Raw genomic sequence first — 18,548 nt, 5'->3', positions numbered from 1 at the left:
TTTGGTGAAGAAGATAAACTAATAAAAAAACAACAACAAATAAGTTTAAATGTTCTCATAAATAAATTAGAGTTTCAGCCAACCTGTTGTAGTGAAACTGTTTAGTGAAAAGGTGCAAAGAACGGATTCAGTTTGATCAAAAATACACAGGACTACGTGACAGCCACCAACTTGACCGAGAGCGTTTTATCTACGGTCACAAACCATTTGGATGATCAGGTCTTGAGCATCCTGAACGCCTGAGCTGAGCTCTGCCTCTCCCTGCTTCACATGGGTGCTGATGAGGAACAACCTGCGGTCTCCGACCTCGGACAGAGACAGAGCATCGTGGAGGTCAGTAATGCTGCAAGCTCCTGGAAGGTCCTGGAAACACGAGCCAAACAAGAGATATCAAAACAGCGAGGAAACTAACTTATTTAAACTAAACGTATTTTCAGATTAGGTAAATAAAGCATCATCTTTTCCTTTCTTTCAATCTTGGGACTCCAAAAGCCTGCTCATTTTTGTCTGAATTTAAGGTTTTCCTACAGTCCACAAAGATTCATTATCAGCCTTTTGTTGGATTAAAAGGCAGAAATAGATGTTGAGTTGATTCATGTTCAGAATCTGTACCTATAAGATCTCATGGACAAAATATTAATATTTTGATCAAATATTTTCCTGCTGAATCAGAAGGTGATTTCACACAATAAACAGAAAAAGAAAAGAAAAAAATAAAATGAGTGCTGCAACTAACATTTCATTACCAACGCATCTGCAGATTATTTTCTCACAAGTACTGCAAAAGCCAAGAATCATAAATATAAATGTGTGAATTCTGGTTATTTTTTAATGGAAAAAGTTGTTAAGTTCGATAACACAAAGGGTGAGCGTATGTTTTCATATCATATATTTCATTTAATTTGATAGGAGTAACCTTGTAAAAACTAAACAGAATTTCCTTATGATAATAGTGTAATAAAACATACAGACCTCAGACAGAAAACTTCAAATAATCTGAACAATGAAGTCCTATCAAAACACTGGACCATAAACAATTAGTCAATTAATCAATTGACAAAAAATTGGTGATAAACGATTAATAATTAAGTTATTTTAAGCAAAAATGTTAACAATTTACTGGTTACACCCTCTGTTCTGGTTCCAAATGCGAATTATTTCTGGTTTTCTTAGTATTCTCTAACAACAAACTGAAAAAATTTGGGTTATTGAGTTTTGATCGGACAAAACAGGATATTTAACACGTCACATTGGTCCCTAGGAAACTGTGATGGACATTTCTCACTATTTTAGGACTTTTTAAAAATCCAAATCTTTCATAAATTAATTCAGAAAGGAATTCTTACTTGCAGCCCATCTGAACACAAACTGAAGCTACATTGAAAGTCTCTAATTATAAACTGTGCAAGGTTCTTTGAGGACAAGAGGCCTGCAGGCGTTTGTTGAAAAAGGTCTTGAGTGTTTTTTGTGTCATGCTCACCTGTTTGTTGGCCAGTACCATTAAAGGCAGGTGGGGGTCAGAGGCCAGCAGCTCATGCAAAAGCATCTTAGCGAGGGGGAAGAGCTGTGGGCTTGAGGAGTCGACCACGAACACCAGCACAAGAGCCCTGGGCATGTACTTCTTCCAGTATGGCCGGAGCTCCTCTTTACCTCCAACTGACAGACAGACAGACAGACGACTGTGACACCGACTCGCTGCTCAAACTTGTGACTGACTGGAAGCAGAAGTGACTTGTTTGTTTGACGTGAACAAGAGCTAAGACTTAAGACTTACTTTCTAGGAACTCGATCTGCAGATCCTCTCGGTTGATGGAGAGGGCGTTCAAGCCCTGCGTAGGCTGCAAGTCCAGCTCGAGGCTGCTGGTGGCCAAACAGTGCAGCAGGCTGGTCTTACCTGCTCCATCAAGACCCAGAACCAGCACCTGTGTTCCTGATGACTCAGCAGGCCTAGACTGCAGCGCGCTCACACACACACACACATACACACATCAGATTAGGGCTGGGTACTATCTCAACTGTACTGATAACATAAAGCTGCTTATCTAATACCAAACAAGACACTTTATTCCCTATAAACCTTTAGAAAAATAAGCTGAACTTTTCAAATTAAAATATATAACCTAAAGTAGCCGCACAAAAAACAGACACAGATTAAAGCATAAGTCTAAGATTATCTGTATTAATAATAATTACAGTTTATATCAGTAACACAGCAACAATTTTGGTAATCGAGTCACTGTTTAATTAAATCAAGCTAAATTTAAAAAAAAAACTGCAAAACATATTTTGCTATTTCTTTGTAAATTAAATATCTTTGGGTTTTAGACTGTTGGTTTGAAGACGTCCCTGTAATGGGACCTTTTCACTACTGTCTGACATTTGATAAACCAAACAATCGATTCATCAAGAAAGTTATCTGCAGATGAATCGATGATGACAACGGTTGTTAGTTGCATTGTATTGTTAGTAGTTATCAATAATTCTGGACATCAACCAATTAATTTGATATATAATTTAAACACAGCTCTCTGAGATGCAGATTTATCATTAAGTACTCAAAAACTACAATACTTTGCCCAGCGGCCAATGCAAAAATAAATTTCCAAATAAGAAGCTAAAAGGACTGGCTATGAGTTTAAATATTAATCTATGTTAATTGTATATAATTGTATGGTTATTTTAGTGCTGCAACTAACATTTCATTACCAACGCATCTGCAGATTATATTCTGGATTAATTGATTAGTCTTTTGGTCCATAGAATGTAAGAAAATGGTGAAAAATGTCGATTACAGTTATCTTAACTAAGTGATGTCTTAAAATAGCTTGAAGCCCAAAATATTAGGCTTCAGGTTTATTCTCCCCGTAGGAAGACGCGTAGTTCCAGATAAGATAGGCGAGTCCCCCCGCAAGAGCCACGGAGGCGCCGAGGACACCGGCTTCTCTGAAACCGAACATGGTGCTCAGCCGCCGGGTTTTGTTTTACTAACTGCTGCTTCTTTTTTTATCCGCCGGTTTCCGCCATTGTTGCGACTTCTGGTGAAGCTTAAAGGTTTTTTTCCCCCCTCGTCTCCTCAACAAGTGGATTAACTGACAGGAAGCACAGGAGGAACTTCTTCAAACGATATTTCCGGGATGAAGTGCGGGGCTTTCTGTTGATGCAGTGTTACAATGTCACCGCTTGAGGGCGCCATTATTCCTAAAATATTTTCACGATGTTTACAGAACTCTTCTTTTTACCAAGTATGTATTTATTTATTTATTTATTTATTTATTTGCAGTGCGGACAACTTATCTAAAATGTAAATATGACAGAATTTTCCAAATAAATTTTCCATCTGTAGTCCCAGGCAGGTCGTCACAATGTTCAAAAATAACACAATAAATGTACAATAAAACACGATATCATATAAAAGACACCACAATTTTCAACATCTTAATATAAAATACACCACAATTTTCTAAACGGTTATGTAAAGTGCTATTTATGCTATAAAATGAAGTTTATGCAGTAAAGTGCCATTCAATGCAATTAAGTGCAAATTATTGTATTAAAGTGCTATTTAGTGCGGTGAAGTGCTACTTAAAGTACCAAAAGTACTAAAAAGTAGTATTATGCAGAATGGCCAATTTCAGAATAATATATATCACTGGATTATAATTAGCAATGCTTTAACATGTAAGCATCGCAATGTTGGAGCTGGAAAATGTTAGAGCTAATTCCAAGTGCTTTAAATACTACCAGGCAATTATGTAATTAATTAATCAATGATAATAGTTTATTTATATTTTGTATTAGCAATCTAAATTTGCAAAGTAACTAATATTGGCAAATCAGTTTAGTGGAGTAGAAGTATAAAGTAGCATAAAATGGAAATATGCAAGTATGCTTGCTGCATATTTAAAGTGGATAAGGATAACAGGTGTGATTTTTGTGAATTTATTCCAGAATATTTTGGACTGAAAACCTTTTGACAAAGATACTTTATTGATCTTATTTAATTTAACATTTTCATTTTGCCCTGCGATGGACTCGTGACCTGTCCAGGGTGTACCCCGCCTTTCTCCCAATGTCAGCTGGGATTGGCTCCAGCCCCCCACGACCCTGTACGCAGGATTAGCGGTTGACAATGGATGGATGGATGGACATTTTTATTTTGAGCATAAAACAACATATGACTGCTTTTGTGATTCAGTTGTTTAAATAAAACCACAAAGAAAAATAACACAACAGTTTAGTTTAACATAAGACTAGTGTAAGACCCCTGGCAATGTTAACAATTAACTATGTTGTCATGTCTTCATGTTTATTATTTTGACTGTTACATTCCTCTTTATCTGTATATCATTAATTATATAAATTTCTGTAATAAAAGAGAATGCTTGGCTTCTCTGTGGGACTAGACCTTATGTAATTTATCAGATTTATTTTTAATTACTGGTTTATTCCTACAGTATGTTAGTGAGTTACAGTGGTGTTCATTAATTAATTGTACTTCTTTATTCCCCCTCTACTTGTCATTTTTTAAATCTCATTAAATATTCTTAGAAGAAGATCATAAAGGCCTTAAAACTCACTCATGATGGTATTTAGTAGTGAGTTAATAGTTGTGAGGTTTGCAATAATCTTTTAAGTTAAGTCCATAAACAAGAAGGTGAGACAATTATGAAATGCATTTATTAACAAATGTTCCAGTATAATTTTTGTAGTAACTGAACAAAACACAATTAGTAAAAAAAATCAACTCAAATCAAATGAAGTGGTTTAACCTAGAAGAAAAACAAAGAACAGAAGAGAACTTCTTTGTGGAGCTGAAAGTCCTCCTTCCTCCCCTCCAATCACGGCTTGAAAGGTGGTAACTGATTGGTCCTCTTCACCGGCACCTTCTCCCGCTGCTCAGGAGCACTCAAGAGCCAGGCCTGGAGCTTGTTCTCCTCCGGCATCACCCTGAGACTCTTCCAGGTCCGAGCCCGCAGCGAGGGAGGCCTCTTTCGCTGCAGAGCTGCCTCCTGGACCTGCTCTGTCCCTGAGCTGGAGGAGTCCACCGTCTCGACTTGTCGGTGCCTTCTGGACTTGGACGCCACCTGGAAGTTGCTGTAGCTCTTCTGCTTGATGGAGGACACGAGCCTGGCCCTGCTGCGGCTGGACTCTGCCTCAGCTGCCTCCTCCGCATCATCACCGGAGTTATTGTCTTTGTTATCCTGTGAGAAAGTCTTCTCCTGCCAGCTGATGAACTCTGACATGCTGTCTTTCAGGCGGGCGGCTAAGTCTCGATGGGACATGGTGACCTTGCACCTAACCTCCATTGTGGCCTCCTTCAGCTTCTCATAGTGGCTCTGGATGTTGGTCAACTCCTCCACGCTGTCTCCAGAGAGGAGCTCCTGGATGGCTGTGGTCCTCCCAAGAAACTCTGCACACACAGGTTCCTCCTTTTGTTTCCTCTGCTTTTGGAAGGTAAGAAAATGTGGCATGGCGGTGTAGTGTATGGCTTTGTCTGCAACAAGTTTTTGATATATGTAAACAACATCTTGATGTCCAGCTTCCACAGAGTCCTTGAGAAACTTCTGTACTTGAGCATAGTCCCTCAGACAGAGTCTAATTTGCACAGGTGGTCTGGCAAGTTGTGTGTGGTAAAAACCAAACATCAAATACAAGCCTCCTACTCGAATCTGGTAGTTGTATGGAGGCAGGAAGTACTTCATGGCTGTGGCCAAGGTTATTCTGCAAAATCTCCTCAGTTCACCCACACGGGTAACACCTAGAAAGACATCGGAGAAGCTCATCTCCCTCCAAATGGCTGAAAACTCCCCATACCTGACAGAGTCAGTCTGCTGGAAACGAGCCAGTAGTTCCTCCACATCTTCTGTCAGAGGACTGTAGAAGAATTCAGAGTAAAAAGGCTGCACACGAGGCATCCTGTCCACAAAACATTAACTTCTTATTACAATGAAACACTTGAAATGCTTTTCAGACGTCTGAAGGTCCAAACAGATTCAAAGCAGGTGAGGCCTGTCATTGGCAAATTACTGGATAAACACGCCCACAGGTGGGAGGAGTTATTAGTGGCGATTAACCAAGGAAACTCATCACAGCTGCCATGCAAGTCAAATGCTTTCAAAATAATGAGCTGTTAACTTGGACAATCAGAGTTTTGGTGGGTTAGCCTACATATCTGTAATTTTAGGGCAATGTTTTCTTCCAACTACATAAAAAACTAATTGATGTTTAAAAAAAATAGTGATACTATGCTGCACACACTACACTGACTGAATACCAACCAATAACATAAGTGTATAAATTAGCCAAGTGGTTCCCAGGCTTTTTTGGTTTTTAATCCTTAAAAATGTCTGTTGTATATGAGTTTAGAAGGGCTAATATACTTTCCCTTGTGAGGTCTGAAAAAAATAAATGATGTGACTAATGTAGTTATCTGGTTGCCTCTAGAATTTGCCCCAGGAGGACAATTATGATACAAATGATACTTTTGGTTTGATGATGTATGGTAACAAAAGGTAGAGCCCCCCCTAATTATTTTCAGTATATTTAAGTTCTAAAAAACTAAATATCAACTAATGCGAATGCAATCAATCCAATATCCTCCACAGATCCAAGTGCATTAAATAAAAACCTTACAGGAAACACAACGGTCATGTGTTGCTGTTAAGAGTTTTATTGAGACTTAACAAAATGGGATGTCTGTTTGGTCTAGTTCCTCATTTTCTAAAACATGCAAAATTAAATTCAAGACTTCCAAGTTATTTTGCTTGAAAGTAGACCAACACAGATTCAAAAATAAATATTTTTTTACATTGCATCAGCTTAGTGAAAGAAAAGGGGAAATTTAGAGGAACATATGGCAAACAGTCAGAGCACAATGTCTGGCTGTTTGCTAAATACCAAACCATGTGACCCTCAGACCCCCAAGACATATTAAAATGACAATTCTCCCAAAAATTTAACTTCAAGTTACCTTCCAAAAGCAGTGTGCTTATCAAACTATACTAGCCATTTGAACTGATCTGTGGGTTTTCCTGAATGAAAACATTAAGGTCCCATAAAATGTCCTTGATGTCAGAAGGGACATTGTGTTAAAGGTGGGGTATGCGATGTCCAACAGCATGATATAGAGTGAACGACGACACAGCAAGTAATGTAACTAACGTTCGCTAAGTTGTGGGTTAGCCCACTGTCGCTACAGTTGCTGCTGTGAAGCTAATGTGGAGAAAGGACAAGACGTTTTCCCAGAGCCAGAACACTAGCTCCAAACAGCAATACAACTCTTCTGCTACTATAGCCAACATCACAATAAAAAGCATGGTCTTGGCAGAGTAGAAATTAAGCTGAATGTCCGTGGACAAGCAATTTACCTGACGCACAAATCATGGCAGGAATGGCTGGAATAGTGGTGCGTGGTTCGGTGCGAGCCACTTTCTTTGTTTCCCATTTACAGAGCCAGGACCGTGTACAAACACCAGATTTTTGTCAGCTCACACACAGAACGGACAGCTAGCAGACTGTGACGAGATACTTGCTGAAATTGCCTACCCCACCTTTAAGGATTGATTTGAAACTTCACTGAATAAAAGTTGGCTGAATCAACCCAAAAATCATCACATTTTATTATAGAAATGTAAATTTAGCATATAATGATAGAACAATAAAAATTTTTGTTCCTTTTACTGTGAACTCCAAAAGTCACAATAAAAAAAAGTGAAAATAACTAAGAAACAATCTGCTTTTGCAGTGTAACACAAAGTTAATTACAGTGGAACTGTCTTTTAGAAATTCTCTCTTCTGTGCTAAAAAAAACACCACAAATTAATGACATAGAAGAGCAAAGGGGAGCTTTTGGTTTCACATTTTTAAATGAATGACCAGAAGAAAAAAGTCTAATTAAACTTGAACATTAAAAAAAAAAAAAAAAGCTTTTGATTTCTTGGTGATTTCTCAGCCACACAGCCCATGGCTCCTCTGCCTCACGTTGCTTCCCTCCGACTACCAGCCGCCTTTGCCACCCTTCTTCTTTTTCTGTGGTGCCTTCTTTCGTGTGGCCCCTGAGGCTGCGGGTTTCTGCTGTCGTGGGGGGACCACGTTGCTAGCGGGGGCTGTAGATGAGCTAGATGCAGACCCTGGTCTGGGGGAGGTAGGGGGGCTACTGGCTGTCTTACTGGCATCCCTGGAATAGAGAAAGAGACAACATACTATCAGAGATTGCCCTCAAAGCAATATTTGTTAATTCTGGGGACACTTTGCACCTACAATCCTCTCATGGCAAACCATGTACATGTGTCCATCTGTGCCCTGCAAGCATTTTACAGTTTGTGGGAAATGGACATATTTGCTTTTTTGTCGAGAGGTAGATGAGAAGATTGATACCTCTCTCGTGTCTTGTTTTAAGTCTGGAGCTGGAGATAGGGGGCAGTTAGTTTAGCATAAAGAGGGGAAACAGCTAGGCTGGCTGTGCAACATCTACCAGCATGTACCAGACTGTGGTGTTGATCTTCTCATCCATCTCTAGGGCAAGAAAGCTAACAAGTGTATTTTCCTATTTGTCAAACTATCCCTTTAATTCTTTATTTTCTCTCCAATGTTTTTTTAGTTCATAGTTTACCTCTACTATACTTCTGTATATATTTTGTCCTGTACAATAATATTTCTACATAGTACTTCTAGGTGTATATAATGTATATAACTCTTATCCTTATTTTTCTATTTCTAATATATATTGTATTTTTCTATTCTATTTTTATTCAGTCTATATCTTTATATGTTGTGTTGTGTCTAGAGCTGCTGTAACAAGTAAATTTCCCCAGTTTGGGATCAATAATGTACATCTTATCTTTTGACAGTCTGACGATTGTGAATAACGCCTAAAATTACTTCTTCTATTTGCTTATTTTGTTTCAACTTCAGTTTATGTCCACACTTTACAGGTCAGCAAACGACAAAAACTAATACTGAATATATAAAATTGATAAATTAATAAATAAAAGATAAAAACAAACAAACAAAAAAAAACACACAAGCATTTCTGATACTCCTCATGTGGCGTTCTAATTTGGCTGAGACCGAGAATCATTTTTACTTTGGCCAAAACAACACACAAGCTGTTCCTACTTCACAGTAGCTGAACATGTCCACTGAGGTTCATTGCCAGGGAACACAAGGACCAATCTCAGGTGCTTTTCCTCCATTAGGGAGTTAATAACTAGGTTTCAATTACAGGAAAGTGCACCCAGGCAACTCTACTCGCAGGTTATGTGCGTATGCATGTGATTCTGGAGTTTACTCACAGCTCGGCTGAAGCTCCTGCAGTTGCTCCCTGTGTGCCTTTTCCGATCTGCTCCTTCTTCTTTCCCTTCTTCTTGCCTCTGTAGTAGGAACGCTCCTTCATGGGCATCCACCTCTCAGGGTCAGGGGTCGCTTTAGGGTCACAGTTCTTAGGCAGTTTGCCTAAAAAGGAAGATCCAGAGGAATCACAGATAGGTAGCACTCAGCAAAGTGTGAATAAATAAATGAGACAGATCTGTGGTCAATAACTATCTACATAATACAACCCTGTTTCTTAAACATGAGAGCAAGCGCCATTTTTTTTCTCAAATTGACAACGTCTTTTAAAAATAATCTGTCCAACAAACAAAATTTGATTAATGGCATACCTTTCTTTTTCTTCTTCTTCTTTTTGATCTCACCTTGGCTGTAAAGACAATGCAGACACAAAGGAGGTGAAAGTGTAGCCACCCAAGCTCATCCTTGATATATTGTCATCACAAAAACATGTTTTTAAATTTAGGAAATCATATGGAGGAGAGAGTGATAAAGGTTTACCCTTGTTCTTTGGGAAGGTTTTCTCCTATGACCTTAGCAGCTTTTTTCCTGACGTAGGTGGCTCCGTGGGAGTTCTCCAGCTCGTCTACATCCACGTTTAAGGCCATAGTGTCTGCGGATGGTAGGTGCTTGCTGAGGCTATAGAGGAATGCTAAGGACAATACTGTTTGGGACGATCCCTGATTCTCTGCAATTAACATCATACAAGGAGGATAAAGAACAGCAATGGTGTAGTCTTCTAGGTCTGCAACTAACGATTATTTTCACGAGGGAAAAATCTAAGTTATTTTCACAATCAAGCAATTATCCATTTAGTCTGTCAGATGTCATATTCATTGAATGTTTGGTGTTTTTGCTTGAAAAAATGCCTGAAATGATTGAGTATCAAAACAGTTGCCAATTACTAAAAAACTAATTGTGTCAGCTCAACAGCTCATGTCTTCCATTTCAATTGGTCAAAGGATACGATTTGGCTTTATCCGTGTTCACCAGAGAATACGCCGAGATGAGTTGTGCCAATGTGTGGATGTCGTTGGTGTTTTGCCTGTTTAAGAAATAATTGAAAATTAAGCTTGTTATTGTTGTGAAAGAAGGAATTCCAACAATTCATGTGGTAAAAATTAGTGTCCTGACGTCACCTGACAAACACGACTAAAACAAAAAATTTAAAAGGTTAAAGTTTGCACATATACTCACAGATGTACTGCATAAAATATGTAAATGAATAAATGCTTGGCTTCATAATGAGTTTATTTTTCTCATATTATAATTTGTGTTTTTACTGCTCTATAAGCACATTGTAGTGACTTTTCTGTTGAACTTGATAAACCTTTGAGATGACTAAACAATAAGCAGAATCAGCAGCTGTGAGACAACCTCTTAGTAGCAAATTATGTGTATTTTTCTCCCACAAATACTCCACACATGTTGGTCTTGAGTGTTTTACAGGGCTCTAACTCACTTCCACAGCTGCTCCAGATCACTAATCGCTTCTTTTTTCCGTCCGTACTTCAGTTTGAAATTGGCAGCTTCTCGTACAAGAGCCAAGTGTGCTGCAGATCCGGGCTGTGGAGGAGGAAGAACAGGCTGATTACACAGTGGAAACTGTATTCAGATATCAGAATTTAGGTCATGTGTCTTGTCAGATGAAAGTATTACCCACAGCCTTGACTATAGGAGGTGATTGGCAAGATTAGCTTACTTTATGGACATCTATAAAGCCCTTAGTGCTGTAATGTTTCTGAAATGCACTTCCTGCAGTTTACCTATCAATCAAATGCAGTGGTTTGTGGTGAGAGTGTGTTGTTCCCTGAATATGCTGTTGATAAACTGAGTTTCTGTAGGCGGCTATCGCTGCCTGTGTTAGCTACCAAGTTCTTTTTCTGCTTATTCCAAAACACAGTGGAAAAACAAAATCATCACAGAGTTCTTTCTCCAGGAAACATCTTCCAAAGAACTTTGGGCAGTAAATCTTAAAGTCTTTATTGACTGGACACAGGACGAATCCCTTTTGACAGATTTTTTTGAGATCAAACCCATCGGACACAAACCTGTTCAGACTGGTAGTGCTCAATAGCTTGTTTGAAAATGTCAATAGCGCTGTCAATGTCTTCTTCATGGGAGTACATCGTTACCAGAGCTGAAACCTGAGGAGTCAATGACACAGTTTAGGTGAATGGTAGTTGACTAAAGCAAAATCAGAGACTTTACACAGTTACCAGGGTTCTATAACCAGCTATCCATCATGGAAAGAGAAAACAGCCACAAATCCATCATTATACTGGAAACTCGTATAATATTGTTTTTATTTCAGACTTACCATCCCTGATTTGTGCTTGAACTCTTCAATGGACCTTAGAACATCACAAGCTTTTGTTACATGACCTGAAGACCAAAGAAAACAAATTCTTTATCATTTAAATACACCACAAATAGTATAACACAAATGTAGCCACTGTGACAATGTAAAAAATAAAAATAAAGTTTGGTTGTCCATTAACAAACTTAAATAAAAGAAGTCATGTGTTTAACTACAGGAAACGTTTTCAATAGATATCCTGTCCTACGAGAATAGAAGTAAAGTAAAGCCTAGTTCACACTACACGATTTGTAGCCCGATTTGTCGCTGTGATCGGGAGTAAACTACACAACATAACAGCTCCCCGACACATCACTGGCACATTGCTGATGTCAACCAGATATCTAGCATGCCAAATATCTGGAGAAGTCGGCCGACATCCACATCCAGCCAATGAGAGCAGGCAGCTACTTTTGTCACCACAAAACACTTTTTACTCACCTACAGCTCTCTCTGTAGCTCAGACGATCGCTGCTACCTGAGTGTGCTAATCCATCCTTTCACCCATATTTTCTCTCTTTAGAATTTCTATCTTTATAATAACAAACAACAGCTGTTTCGTGTGCAGGTTTGCGTCACTTCCTGTTCCACATTTCACCTGTGTTTTCTTGACAAAACGTGGTTTGGAGACCAGCGTCAGGTGACACAGTTGTTGTCAGCTCATGTACTGTGTGACCCCCTGTCTCCGATCAGTCACGTAGTGCGAACGCCACAACGACTTCAAGACTCCCGTCACAAGAAGGCAAGTTATGTAGTGTGAACAGTGCGGCGATCGGCCAATGCTGAAAGCCGTGTAGTCTGCACGAGCCTTAAGAGTAGGGTCTTTCTGAACCATAATCAGTGTAAAAAGATGCCAGTACCTTGTATTAAATATAGTTGTGCCATTGTCAGTTTGATGCCAGATGCACTCTCTGGATGCTGATCTGAGAATTGCTGTAAAACAAAGAATAGTCAGTGAGCACGGCATAAGAAAATACAAATGACTGAATGCATACAAAACAGTCAAAGTTACTGGCATAATTTTTCTCTAAATAAGAACTAAATAATCTTATAGATTCCTGATAACAGACCAAATATGCTCAATTGTTGCAGCTATGGATGCAAGGACTTTTACATAATCAGAAAGAAAAGTAGGAGGATTTCCATTGTTTTTAGGATGTGAATCAGACTGAAAACAACCAGCAGTGTTGCTCATTTTTACCTGGAGCAGCTCTATGGCCCTGCTGTGCTGCTTCTCCCTGCACAGCTGAGCAACCTGGATGAGGACCGGCCGCGGGTGACCCGGATTCTGAGACTGAAGACTGGAGCACAGTTTCCTGCACTGGTCAGCCTGTTGACGGCAAACAGCAATGCACAAACAAATTGTGATCAGTCCTGAAATCTTACATTTTGGGAAATCAGCCATTACTGTCGCATCATCGTATGAATCATAACTTCTTTAAGCTGAAACTGTACCTGGTTAGTGTACATGGCCAGGAGGGCTTTGTTTAGGTCAATGGCCTGCAGCTGCTTCTTTGCCAACTTGTATTCAACACCTTCAGCGTTAGTCAGTTTCACCTTTTTCTTTGAGTCAAACACGTTTTGGTCCTATGAAAAACAGACAGATCTTCAATGAAAACATTTAATCCAGTCAAAATATTCTATATCTATGGGTGGACATAAACAGATTGTCTGCACTGTGCTACATTCAGTATTTTGGACATAGAGGGGCTCAGCGGTAGGGATGGGTATCGCTACCTTTATGGTATGGACTGATACAGCCCATGGTTAATAAAATAATTTGGTCACTAAACTATTTTACTCCTCCTCTGTCATTCAAATATAAAATATCTCCCAAGCTGTAGTCTTTCCCCTTATAGGCTAATATTACCAGTGAGGATGACCTAATTAGGATGAGGAGCGATCTGATACAATTTCTCAATACTTTTTATGTAGCAGTTATTTGAAACAAGAAAAATAAAACCTTGCTTCACCTTGCTTGTCCATAACAACAATAAAAATAATAAGCTACCATTCAACTGCTATGGCTTCAACGGGTGGCAATCGAATGAAGTACTCAAATGATATCGGTATCACTAAGGGTACTGGTTTTGGTGCTGGTATCTTAAGATTTTAAACGATACCGATCCCTACTCAGCGGGAACCGAGTTACTGTGAGATCACAATGATCACTTTTAATGATATAATATTTAACTTGGTGAGATCGTCATACACGTACCTTGTTTATTGTAATGATATTATTGGCAGTCACAGCAAGCAGCCCCACATCTGATGGCCTGCAATTAAGAGAATATAATGGAAAATCCATTTGACATCTGCACTGTTGACACAAATACAATTTGTGTATGGCCTTTGGAATGCCTGTTAAACTGTTTCTGGCACAAATGAACATATTAGTACTATCACAATACAAATTCAAACTAGAATATAACAACCTTATTTCAACCTGTACTACATTATTTTCCTCTGCTTATGGGAGTAAAGTAAATGCACTCACTTGAGCTTGATGACCTGGTTGTAAAGCTGCAGTGCCTCGTCTGTCCGACCTTGTAATTGAATGACAAACGCCATCTGAGAATGGATGACGGCCAGCTCCGACTCGATATCCTCCTCAGTCATATCCTGAAAAGGGATAAATCAGCAACAGTGAATATCCTGGGAAAAGTAGAAATCCAACAGTTGGGGGAATTAAGACAAGCATGGACATTGTTGTACATTTACTAAAAATATATTGTCAATATTTGTCCATCATCTACATTTGAGTGCGAACCAAAATTTTTTTAAATCCCAATCTTTGTCCAGACTATTTCTGAGAATTTAAACTTATGGTTAATGTTCAGCAAGATTTAACAACACAGCTTCACTCTCCGATAAAAAACTATAAAAATTAATGCATTCCATAATTGTTTGTGCCTTTTCGAAGCTTAGCACAAGTTCTAAAATCCGTACATTGTCATCACTAATGGATGAAAATGTTACAAACGAACTGGATGAGATTTTATCAATGATGCTAATGTTTTGGACAAACAAAGCAACACTCACAGAATCATCTGCCAATGAGACTCTGCAAAGATCTGTGAAAGAAAACAACAAGTTAATATCAAATTCAAAATGGATAAAATAGCAACAAAAGGCGGCAGAACAGAGTGGGACTGACCCTCTGCTTGTCGTAGTTTATTGAGGGCCTCCGTAAGCTGTCCTTGGCCAATCAGAGCGCAGGCAGCATTGTAACACAGCTCATATGTAGACTCGGGTAGACCTAGATCTTCCTGCAAAAGAAAATATAACACATCTTATAAAACATAACAAAATAAGTGTACAGTAATTTGCACGACGCCACACATCCAGTTCCAGTAACTTTAATCTGAGCATGATCTGACTTTGAGCTCTTTCTCTGTGGTATTTATTCAAGCTTAAACCATATGAAGTACAAGCTGAATATAAGCATCACTCAAGAGTCATTTTCAGACCTGATCAACAACACACAAAAGCATATAAACAAAATTCGGTGCACAATGGTCAAAAAATGGTGATATAGTAGATGAGTGCTTACCAGTGGCGCTTTCTCCCACTGACTCATTGAAGCCACCACAGCAGCGAGGTTGGTCTTCCTCTCTTCCTCGTACTCATCCTGGGAGTTCCTGATCAGATCTGTGTAGACAGACTTGCAGTCATCGTAGCGCTCCAGTCTGTACAACTGGACAATGAAACGAGAGACAGGTTCAATCAGCAAGAAGTCTTCAAATGCGTAATCTAAATGTTTCTTGCAGAATAGACCGAGAAATATTAAACTCATCAATGTCCACCTGTCGCATCACTGGCCAATAATAAACTGGTTTTCTATTAGACATTTTCACTGATCTGTGCACATTACTTTATACATTATTTTATAAAAACTGTGTCATATTACATGGTTAGATTTGAAGATAGTTCACATAATATTAAGCAGCTTTAAGCCAAAAATACACAGCAGCTTAAGAGCTCATATCAGTCACATCACAGATCTTATGAGCAACTTCACATCACTCCACATCAACAAGGTAGTGGGCAAGAACACAGTCTCTCCCAGTAAAATTCTCAAAACTACACAATCTAGAAATTCAAAGCAATAATATAATGTTCTTCATGGCCAAACAGCCTTACCACTTGACCGTAGAGCTCCTTCAGCTTGTCTGTTTGTTCAGGAGCACCTTCAATGGTCTTCAGGGCACTTTCCACTCTGTTAAGCCGGTACTCGCAGTACGCCTTCTCAAACACAACCTCACTGAGAAAGAGGAGAAATAAAAAAATATTTTAATGAGGAGGCAGAAAGTAATTTGTTAGTTATAAGTGTAAAACATGAAATAAGCACTGCAAAATTTCTGTCCAGTTATAAATGGCCAAGGGCGGGGGCCCATTCGACCTCTGACCCATCCTCCTGGTTCTCCGGTGGACTGATAACAGCATCAAACAACAATACGGTTTCATATTAAAAGGGACTGCAACTACTTCATTATTGATTAATATCAGATAGTGCTTAGTGTTTCTAAAGTATGGATCAGCATTTCAGCTGATTTCAAGTTTGCAAACACCATGTTCTTTTAAGAGTAAAATTCAAGTTGTTCAGTTTGTGTTTGTATGCATGCGATTTGCCTGTATCTAAATTACAACTTATTTTCTATTGTTTTATCTCTCTATAAAGTACTTTGAATTGCTTTCGTACAAGGCTGTGCTCTACAAATTAACCTGAACTTGGTAATAATAAAAAATGTCTTGTTGTGTCTGTCAAACAGTCCAAACCCCAAAAAATATTCTATTCACAATTACTTTAAACAGTAACATTAAAGCTGGAACCTGGAGACTGTTCAGTATTTTGGCTTGATTAAAAATATTCATTGATCATCTGTCTGATTACTAACTGATTAACCACATAACTGTGCCAGTGCTACTATTGAGAATGCATTTACTCATCAACACATAAGAGTTATGAACAAGGAAAGTAGTCACACTTAGCTGATTACCTGCCGAGCACCTTTGAATGGATGTTCATGACATTCAGCGCCTCTTTGAAGCTGCCATTCTGAACAAGGCAAACTATTTTACAGGTAAGGGCTGTCACATCGTCTCTGTTTTCGTGCAAAACTGAGACAAAAGGAGACACACACACATTGCAAAATCTTCATTAGTAATGCAGATTAAAAGGGAAAATCTAACGACTGAAAACAGGATTATTCATAGAAGAATTAAACAGTCAGTAAATGTCTCTACAGATCTGGTAAAAGCTGATTAGCTGCAAACCATGATTATGTTAGCTGTAAGGCTAGGGACACGTCACTGATCAGGAACGTACTGCGCACTTCTTGGGCAAAACAGTGTTTTATTACTTCACATAAAACCTACAAACGTGAACTGGATTTGTAGCTATATAACTTAAACATATAGTTATGATCAGACGTTTGGTATACAAAGCTAAATCGGTGTTTGAGAGACAAGAAGCCGTCTAACTCTCGTTAGCCTAGCCACATGCTAACAGCTGGCCCTAGCTTAGCAAGCGACCTCCGCTAACTGGAGCCCGAAGAAAAGGACCGTTTATCAGCTGTCTGGTAGAAACTCCGGTTCCCTTTGATAGTAACGCTGACAGACACTCGTTCCTACTTTTAGTCAGAGCTTTCAGGGCTCTCGTGTAGTCTCCATTCTGTCCGCAGCGGTTCACTTCAGTCCACAGCGAAGCCACCGAGACCCCTCCGCTCGCCATCTTCGCTGAATGGGCTCACAGGACGGGCGGAAGCATAAAATGTACACATCCGGGTTAACTTCTTCTTCTTCTATATGAAATTTTATTGGAGTTTGACATAGAACGAATTGGTGCATTACCGCCACCAAATGGTAGCCAATGGAGCGTGGATCAGGATGACTAGTCCTAAATAACAAAACAAAAGTCAATTAAATTTTATTTAAATAGAGCCAATTCACAACAACTCATAGACTGTATATAAGAAGAACAACTCTTATCTCATTGCGCTTTTCATATGTAGCAGCACTCTTTTTATTTGAGACCTTCCTTTTAAGAGGCAGAAACCTCAAGCTGAACATGGTAGCAGTAGGCGACTGCTGGGCGCAACCACAGATCCAGACTCCACAGCTAAAAAGCGGTAGAAAGAGAGAGGAGTGGGATGAGAACGCACAAGACCGAGAAAGCACAAGACAAAGAAAAACAAAACAACAACCAAACAAAACACCCATTTCCTCTCAATCATGTTGATTACTCTAAGATAATGAACAGCAATTCGATAGCACTCATCTCTTGAGTTCTCTGCAAGAATTAGCTACTAAATCAAAGTGTATTTTTTCCTTTCTGAGGTTTTGGATCAGTTGCCTTCTTTTTCCCTCATACTTCTAACTGTGTACCATAACGTCTCTTGTTGCCCACAGTAGTTACAAATGTGTTATGTTAAGAATTAGCTACTAAATTATCTTGTATTGTTTTTGTATTATTGTCTCTTGGGTATTATTGTCTTTACACTTGTTAAAGCACTTTGTAACTTGTTTTTGAAAAGTGCTCTACAAATAAAGATTATTATTATTATTATGTTTACCTATTTTGAATAAAGTATGTCCAAATCTAAGACTTGATATGAATGTCTAATCTCTCCTGTTCCTTCTTGCACATTTCTCCCACTTTCCATTGAATTTTGTAAAACTACCTTCCTTTCCTCTCGTTCTCCCATTGCTTTTGCCATCTTTTCTTCAATCTCTGTTTTTATCTACTGATGCTAACTGTCATTTCAATGTATTCCCCTTTTGAGGCCTCCCAGATTGTTCTCAAATTAAGTTCAATTTCTTTCTCAAGGATTCTAAATAGGGTTTTTTATGTTGGTCAAAT

At 38.8% G+C, this 18,548-nt stretch overlaps 3 protein-coding genes across 3 annotated transcripts; all 3 read right to left on the bottom strand.

Annotated features, from left to right (window-relative positions):
• Nucleotides 1–153: 153 nt before the first annotated feature.
• On the bottom strand, nucleotides 154–3,143 carry arl9 (ADP-ribosylation factor-like 9). Its single transcript, XM_046030009.1, has 5 exons — nucleotides 2,847–3,143; nucleotides 2,707–2,714; nucleotides 1,775–1,962; nucleotides 1,481–1,656; nucleotides 154–363 (listed from the first exon to the last, which is right to left on the bottom strand). The coding sequence occupies exons 1-5, from the start codon at nucleotides 2,955–2,957 to the stop codon at nucleotides 187–189; spliced, it is 660 nt and encodes a 219-aa protein (XP_045885965.1). The 5' UTR covers nucleotides 2,958–3,143; the 3' UTR covers nucleotides 154–186.
• A 1,515-nt stretch (nucleotides 3,144–4,658) lies between these two features.
• Nucleotides 4,659–6,005, bottom strand: LOC123957262 (snRNA-activating protein complex subunit 1-like). Its single transcript, XM_046029939.1, has one exon. It carries the CDS (start codon nucleotides 5,913–5,915, stop codon nucleotides 4,839–4,841), a length of 1,077 nt encoding a protein of 358 aa, XP_045885895.1. The 5' UTR covers nucleotides 5,916–6,005; the 3' UTR covers nucleotides 4,659–4,838.
• A 649-nt stretch (nucleotides 6,006–6,654) lies between these two features.
• On the bottom strand, nucleotides 6,655–17,466 carry srp72 (signal recognition particle 72). Its single transcript, XM_046029938.1, has 19 exons — nucleotides 17,321–17,466; nucleotides 16,687–16,807; nucleotides 15,830–15,950; nucleotides 15,240–15,383; nucleotides 14,844–14,955; nucleotides 14,729–14,760; nucleotides 14,184–14,308; nucleotides 13,905–13,962; nucleotides 13,142–13,273; nucleotides 12,888–13,016; nucleotides 12,547–12,619; nucleotides 11,648–11,712; nucleotides 11,379–11,474; nucleotides 10,790–10,893; nucleotides 10,295–10,372; nucleotides 9,829–9,966; nucleotides 9,660–9,697; nucleotides 9,294–9,453; nucleotides 6,655–8,176 (listed from the first exon to the last, which is right to left on the bottom strand). Exons 1-19 carry the CDS (start codon nucleotides 17,418–17,420, stop codon nucleotides 7,996–7,998), a joined length of 2,007 nt encoding a protein of 668 aa, XP_045885894.1. The 5' UTR covers nucleotides 17,421–17,466; the 3' UTR covers nucleotides 6,655–7,995.
• Between the last annotated feature and the right edge of the window lie 1,082 nt (nucleotides 17,467–18,548).

This window comes from Micropterus dolomieu, linkage group LG19 (assembly GCF_021292245.1).
Source record: "Micropterus dolomieu isolate WLL.071019.BEF.003 ecotype Adirondacks linkage group LG19, ASM2129224v1, whole genome shotgun sequence".
Classification (NCBI taxonomy): Eukaryota; Metazoa; Chordata; class Actinopteri; order Centrarchiformes; family Centrarchidae; genus Micropterus; species Micropterus dolomieu.
Note: the sequence above shows the minus strand (reverse complement) of the source record. Positions and strands in the feature narration are given on the sequence as shown.